Here is a 7,386-nt window from a genome sequence, read left to right as displayed (position 1 = left end):
GATGGCAGGATGCAAGATGGCAGGCTGCTTGGTGGTTATTTAGTGGAGATTGAAAAGAGAAGAAAGCCTTTAACTGATCACCTCCACATTAAGGGGTGCTTGGACATGCAAACTGGAGTCGGCCACAATTCATTGCTGTGGGAGGAAAGAGAGCTGGAACTGCTTTTGGTGGCATTTACAAGAGTACCACAAAAGCAACATTAGGTACTTCTGAGTTCTAAATACCGTACTTTGATTTCTGTACAATTAATATGCATTTTAAGAAATAGACTACCTAATGCCCCAGGAGATCCCATTCAGTGATGTCATGTGCAGGTATCCCAGAATTCCTCTTAACTCTACTTCCTAGAGGGCAATTAAGCTGTAATTTCTGCAGTTGTCAAGAGGCACCCTGGAAAGGGGGGAAAGAAGGTTTTGTTTCCACAATATTCCTGCAGATGTAAGGAACAAGAATTATGGTATTAAAAGTGGGATCCGTACTCTTCCTACTGCTGCGTTTTAACTACACAGTGTGAATAGTACAGGAGTTAGGGAGCATTAAGCACAGCAAATGGCTGGTTAAAGTAACTGTGTGAATGTGGTCCAGGAATGTTGAGGAGATGGAAGACTGCCTGAGGCAAAGGCAAACAGCGAACAGAATTTATATGTATCTGGCTGTCATATCCAAGCTGGATCAATTTAGCAGACCTAACGAGACATTCACAAGATCACTTAATGCAGAAACGCAAAGCGTTAAAGCACTTTATCTTTACTCAAGCTTGTTTTTCAAATCTTTTAAGAGTTGCCACATTAAGCTATCTTGATCAGTCTTTTTAATGGCTGGGGTAATAAAAAACAACAAGCAAGGATGGTATTTACTCCACATTAATTAGCCAGAGAGCATATATCAACTGAAGAGCACACTGACAATGCTGCAGGAGTAGTCCTTTTGTCAAGGCATATAACCATCTACATAACATAGAGAGGCTTCTACGGTTAGGGATTACGTGCCTGCTTCCTAATCCCCCCCCCCCCAATATTATCCAAAGTAGACTTTTCACACATGCACACTTGCTGCAATGAAATGAATAAGCTAAAATGGAACCGTGGGCATTTCTGCAACTCCCCAAGAGGGTGAAATCTAAAAGTTCTATTTGAGATGACAACAGAGAACTGCAGGAGCAAAAAAAAAGCATCACACTCGTGCTTCCTGTCTGTCTATTCCCCCAGTTTTATAACATCTGAAGCGGCTCTGGCTTCAGGGAAACATCTGTGTTCCAGCCAGAACCCTAAAAATCTCACTTTTAAAAAAGTATGTTTTGAGACCTCACGGTTGTAGAACAACACTTAAAAGGTGAAGGCAGAATCTGCTGTAAATCCAGGGTAATCTGTGGGTGGGTTAAAGTGGCCAGGAAGTGGAGCTTCATTCTGTATAACTCCTCAAAGTCCAGCCAATGCTCCCCCACATTCTCAGTGTCCTGTATATGTCATTCCTCACCAATAGTTCTGAAAAAAAGAAAACTTAGGAGAACAAAGCTCACAAAATATACACTAATACGTATTTCCCAACCACACAATTAGGGCTAGGTCACTTTTTTAAAGTACAATTCCTGGAACACTTGAATATACATCTTTTGGCAGAGGATAAATTTGTATTATTTTAAGTCTTAAGAAGGAAGCTGCCTGTGAGAAGCAAGTATTATTTTGGATAGCAAAAGTGGCTCCCCTTGTCTTTTGGCTTCCACTATGGTTAGAATTAGTACCTACAGTCAAATGTGTTAGGGCTCATCCACACTTGCCCTTGTTCCACTGCTCCCCCTCCCCCGAAAACCCTCTCTTTATCACCGAATCAGAGTAAATGTCAATTAGGTTTCCCAAGGATTGACATTTGCTCCAATTCAGCTGTAAAGAGCTGGTGTTCCCGGGGAAATCAAAGGGGCAAACGGTAAACTGCTCAGACCCATGCCGTGCCTAGAAAGCACGAGACAAGCAGAAAACCACTCAGACCCGGGATAAGCAACGTGTGGATGAGCCCTTAGTCTTGTAAGGCAAAATAATGTGCCTTTTGGGTCAGCTGCAGTTACCAAACAGGCCTGGCTGTTAATATGGAATGCAAATCTCTTAAGGTACGTGTGCTGTTTCTCCTATTCAGAGTGGCTCTGCCCCAGGTTCTGGTGTATCAAATTACAACTCACATAACCCATAACGACCCAAAGGACCCAAATTGTCTACGCAAGTTTTGTAAACTGGTCGTATGACACAGCTGCTGCTCTTTCAGTCAGTAAATTCCCACTGTGTGCTTCGGGCATGCCTCTCATCTACATTTCTGGACCCAACTACTGCTTATCCAGGATGGGGAGTTGATGAACTGTGATCTAGATCCGGGCCTCCATTCCACCATGTTTCATGGAATGTGAAAAAAAGAACCTATATTGTAAAAGTAGGGCTGGGGGACCTATGCCCCTCCAGATGCTGCTGGACTCCAACTCCCATCAGCCCCTGCCAGCATGGCCAATGGTCAAGGATGATAAGAGTTGTAGTCCAGCAACATCTGAAGGACCACAGGGTCTCCCAGCCCTGTTGTAAAGGAATATGCTTATATGTACTGGGAAACAACCATGTTGTGAACCCCTCTACTATTACTTTCCAAACCTTTTTTGAAATTTCCTTGGCTGCTACTGCATATTAGCATTTTCACTGCATGTGGTCAGTTCTAGCCAAGACTGGCAGTCACAATTTGTTTTACACAGGATCCTTCTGATTTCAAGGGCTGGCTGCTGCTCAAGAGCATTTTTAATATGGCAGGACAAAACACAGGTCACATATTTTTCACACGTCCTTGGCACATGATGGGTGTATTTTACACTCCAAGCTTCCCAAATGCCCCTTTGAAAATAAAATAAAAATAAATAAAATAAAATCTGGAAGTCCAGGTTTCAGAGTTTATCTGCTAGAAAGGAAAACCTAAGTTATTTTCAAATAGAAGCATCTCTTCTTTCGATCAAGAACCAAAAACTCACAACTTGGAATATGCCTTTCTGGGTCCCACACTGCATCTTCCCTCAAAGCCCATTTCAACTAATTTTGCACTCTTTTGAAGCAGGCTCAAGAAAACACAGCATGGAACAAGGACTAGGCAGCGATGTGCCTGAAAACTTCTATGCATTTTACAAACATGTAAACTTGTGTCTAGACAAAAAGAAAAGGCGGCGCTTTGTGCAGCGCTCAGTTTTTTGTAGATATATAAATTGGAGTGCTGCTGCTTACCTTAGATTTATTTATTCTGTACACAAAAGAAATATCAGTTCACCTTGGCCCTATTGGAGGTACATAAATCTCCAATGACTAAGAAATAAATGGGTATGTGAAACAGTTAAGTGAATAGTTACTTTAAATAAAGAATGGAAAGCCCATGAATTCACGGTGTGAGAAGTCACTTACGTGGTCAAGTAATCTGACAAGGAGACACCGAAGTAAGCTTCGGGGCTCTTCGCACCATCTCGGTCGGGGAGCCCGCCTTTGCAAACGCGTTACAATAAAGGAAGTATTGAAGCTTACTTCGGTGTCTCCTTGTCAGATTACTTGACCACGTAAGTGACTTCTCACAACGGCTTAAAACATTTTATAAGACTTAAAATGCTGAGTGGTTCTAACTGGACTGCATTTGAGAAAAATGCTAAATTTCACCTTTTGGAGGCACAAGGCTCCTGGGGGGCTGGAAATGCTAAAATTAGTTGTGTCTGTGAGTGCCTTTGTTTTTACACAAAGCACTGCGCAAAAGCCTGCAAGGGGGGAAAAGGAATACGTCCTCCAACCACTCTTTCCTAAAGTTCAAAGCCCCATAATAGTTTTTCCATGTAAATAACGAGTCAGGTTTTAACAATGAAAAAAACATATATATTCACGAACGCAATTAATTTTGGATGAAGTGATTGGATTTCCTTGTACAGCACAAAGCCCTTCTCTCCCTTGCTTTTCTTGTTTGCAAAATATGTAAATATTTAGTAATGTGAATAAACAGGCTTTGGTTCCTTTTTTCCTTCGTTTTTGCTATATACCTGACATGCCAGCTTTAATAACATTTGATAGTTTATTTTAAATGTGAAGTTTATTTCCAAAGTCCTCATCTAGTTAGAAAGACTCCCATCAGCAAAGTCAGTCCTAATCAAAGGAAGGGTAATTGAAAACAAACAATTTCTTAGCCATTGAAATTCAAAGAGAGAATTTCTTTTGTCAGATAACTTTTTTAAGCAACATGGGGTGGGGTGGGGGGGAATACATTTCAACGCAGCTCAAAAGCCCCAACAAAAAACAATCTCTACACCGATCCCAGAGCTCAGCAACAGGGTAGCAGAAGGGACGGAATGCAAACACCCAAACTAATGCAGTGGAGGTTTGGTGGATCAGAACCACTTATGCTGACAATTTGCTAACGGAGATGTTGCATCTGCAAGGTCTGCAGAACTGGGGCCTGTCAAAAACAAAATTGCTTGCTTGCATGGTTACATGTGTGCAAACCCTGATGAATGGGGCATATCAGTGTATACTAAGTGGACAAATATGAACAACCAAACCAATGCTCAGAACTGGAGGGATGGGGAAAGCTATGCTAAGTTGTAAGGGTTCTATGAAAAATACAGCACTATCTTTCAGCAAGTAGGGTGCTGCTATCACTTCAGTATTAACATTTCCATTCTCATACATATCACTTGCATGGCTATTTTTAAAGGTACACTTCCTCTGTAGCAAACCTAATCCCCCCCTTCAAACAACCCCCTGAACTCTTTTGCAGCCTCTCCTGTTGCCGCATCAGAGCCCCTTTCCAATGAGTCCATCCAGCATAAGGGAGGTTGCCCCTAAAGTTGGAAAGCAGAGTGCTGAGTCACAAGTCTTGTGTTGAAATAGGACTGACAAGTCTTTTGCTGATTAATGAATTACGATCAGAACCCATATATGTATACACACAAACACACAAAGGAACGGAACACTGGGATGAATGAGAGACAAATGTGTATGAATTTATTTTTTTCTGGGGGAAGAGAAAGAGACAAAAGACCCCCTTACCAATGCCCTTGACTGCCTGCCTGCTGAGCAAACTATCTCTCGGTACTCACTCCTACATCAGCCTTTCATGACATCTGTCGCCTGGAGGTTTAGTCACCTGCTGGTGACTAAACGCCACCACTCCGATTGTGAGAATGGGACAAGCATCCGACAACAACCCACTGGCAAGCCATTGTGTTTTGTTTCCTGCAAAAGGGCAGTGGGAAGGCAGCCGCCAGCCCCAGTTGCTTGGCACTTGGCTGGGGCGCGGATGTCAAAAAGCCTGCCGCAGACCGGGCCAAAAGTCTGGGGATTCTTAGACAGGCAAGTACTGAAGGGAGTCAGAACGGGAAGCATGAGGAAAGGCGAAATAAGTGGAGAAAAAGAATGGGTCAGTTTCTCCCGTCTATCCCCACCCCTTTCCTTCCCCCCCCCCCACATTTCCCTCCACCTCCCTTTTCCAAATCTGGCATTTCAGCCTGAGACAGGGTGGCTTCACACACTCACCTCGCCTTGTCTCTTTGTAGGGGAGAGGAGCCAATCTGCGGTGCCTCTCCTCCTCCCCCCCATGCCCCCCCACATACTCCCACCCTCTGGGACTGGGCTTTGCTTTGTGGTTAAAGCGTTACACGTCAGAAAAGAGGAAGGGGGGGTAGAAGGGAAGGTTTCGTGAATATCTTCACCAAATTAAAAAACAACAACAAACCACACACACACACAAAAACCAAACCCACAACCAAACCCTAGTGAGTGGGATTGGCAAATGGGATTATTAATCCTGGCCCAGAATAAAGGAGGCAGCAGACTCCATGCAGACCCCTCGGCGAAAGGAAGCATCCAGCCACACACCTACCTTCAAGGGCTGCACCGGACTGGGGCTTTAACCAGATGGAGTTCAGAGCAGGTAGGAGTCCCGGGTACCTTTCTGCAGGCCTCCCCTCCTGCGCAGGGAAGCCAGCCCACCTCTCCCCACTGAGAACCTCAACTGAGCCCTCACAAACACGATCAATTTCTCCAGCATTTACTGGAAGACCCCCCCCTCCCCTTCTTCTTTTTCTTCTTCTTCATTTTTGTTAAAAAATGCCACTAGCAAATCTTGGCAGCATCCAGAGATCTAGAGAGCGGGGTTGGGAGGGGGTTAGGGTGGGGTATGGTGGGCTGGCATTTCCTCTGGAGAGTTCTTTAACAAAACAAAACAAAAGTTTTCTCCTGCTTCCTTTTTCACTTTGAGGGAAATGCATACTGCTAGCTCCTTTACCTTTCTCTTGCCCCTCCCAAGCCCAAAGTTTGAAGAGCTGCAGTGGGGTATGTTGAGGTGGGTGGCATATGTGGGGTGTGTGGGGGAGAGAGAGAGAGAGACACACAGAGAGAGAGAGAGAGAAGGAGAAAGAAATGAATGACCCTCCGCTTGTATACAATTGCATCAAATACATTCTTGAAAGCAACCTGGTTCTGCTTAACACTTGATTTAAAAAAAAAGGAAAGGAAAGGGAAAGGAAAGGAAAGGAAAGGAAAGGCAGCCGCTTCGAGAGAGGGTGTATGCACTTTTTTCCCTTTTTCTTTTTTATATTCTTACATTCCTGGACACCAATCAAAAGAGCAAATCACGGGAGGTGGAAGAGGAGAGAGAGAGAGAGAGAGAGAGAGAGAGAGAGAGAGAGGTGAAAACTTTGCACACATACCAAAAAAAAAAAAAAAAGCGTACAGACAACTTTTCCCACCTAACACCCAGCAAACACAAACCAAAACAAATAGGGAAAAGGGGGGAGGGAAAAAAGGAACGGAACCGGGGGCAGAGCCAGCCGGGGAGAAAGGCAATTTTTTCACTCTGCGCCAGGAGCTTCGGAACAAAACCGTTTGCCTGCTAACCCACAGCGTCGCCCCCAGCCCAAACTCTGAGTCTACTATGCTATGTGTTGCTGGGGGGGGTTCAGGTAAGGGCTCGCATCTCATTCAGTTTTGAGAGGGGGGTGGGGCGGCGGGGGGTTCTTGCCATGCGCCTCATCTTCCCCCCACCCCAAAACCGCTGCTGATTCTAATTTGATTTGATTAAAACGTCTGTCTGGCTTTGGGACTGATTTAAGACTTTCCCTTTGCCCCCCTTCTCTCTTTTTCATGCATGTTTGTGATTACTGGGGGGGGGGGGGAGAGAAGGGGAGAGAGAGACGCTGCTTAGTAAGGGAATAACATCCAAAACTGACAGAGGAAAATCAAAGTCACCAGCATTTTAGACAAGGGCTATAAAGGGTTACCACCACCCCCTTGTCGTGCTTTAAGTGCTGCCCCAGCACAGAAAGAAAGTATGTTTGGTTACCAAAATAAAGGTTTGTTTGTTTGTTTTTAAACAAAGAACAGGAGAAGTGA

General features: G+C 44.4%; 1 protein-coding gene across 3 annotated transcripts in view; it reads left to right on the top strand.

The window, feature by feature from the left end:
• Positions 1 to 5,688: 5,688 nt before the first annotated feature.
• The window catches only part of CLCF1 (cardiotrophin like cytokine factor 1), a 50,635-nt gene continuing 48,937 nt past the window's right edge, over positions 5,689 to 7,386 (top strand). The window contains exon 1 of one of the 3 annotated variants that reach the window (XM_033159152.1): positions 5,689 to 5,926. In XM_033159152.1, the coding sequence (XP_033015043.1) occupies positions 5,786 to 5,926 (141 nt within the window). In that variant the 5' untranslated portion in view covers positions 5,689 to 5,785. Of the gene's footprint in view, positions 5,927 to 6,768; positions 6,957 to 7,386 lie in introns of those variants that run through there. The other 2 variants (XM_033159170.1, XM_033159162.1) reach the window with 2 other exon arrangements.

The sequence above is a fragment of the Lacerta agilis genome, chromosome 1, assembly GCF_009819535.1.
Source record: "Lacerta agilis isolate rLacAgi1 chromosome 1, rLacAgi1.pri, whole genome shotgun sequence".
NCBI lineage: Eukaryota > Metazoa > Chordata > Lepidosauria > Squamata > Lacertidae > Lacerta > Lacerta agilis.
The sequence above is the reverse complement of the archived record's forward strand: the minus strand, read 5'-3'. Positions and strand labels throughout refer to the sequence as shown.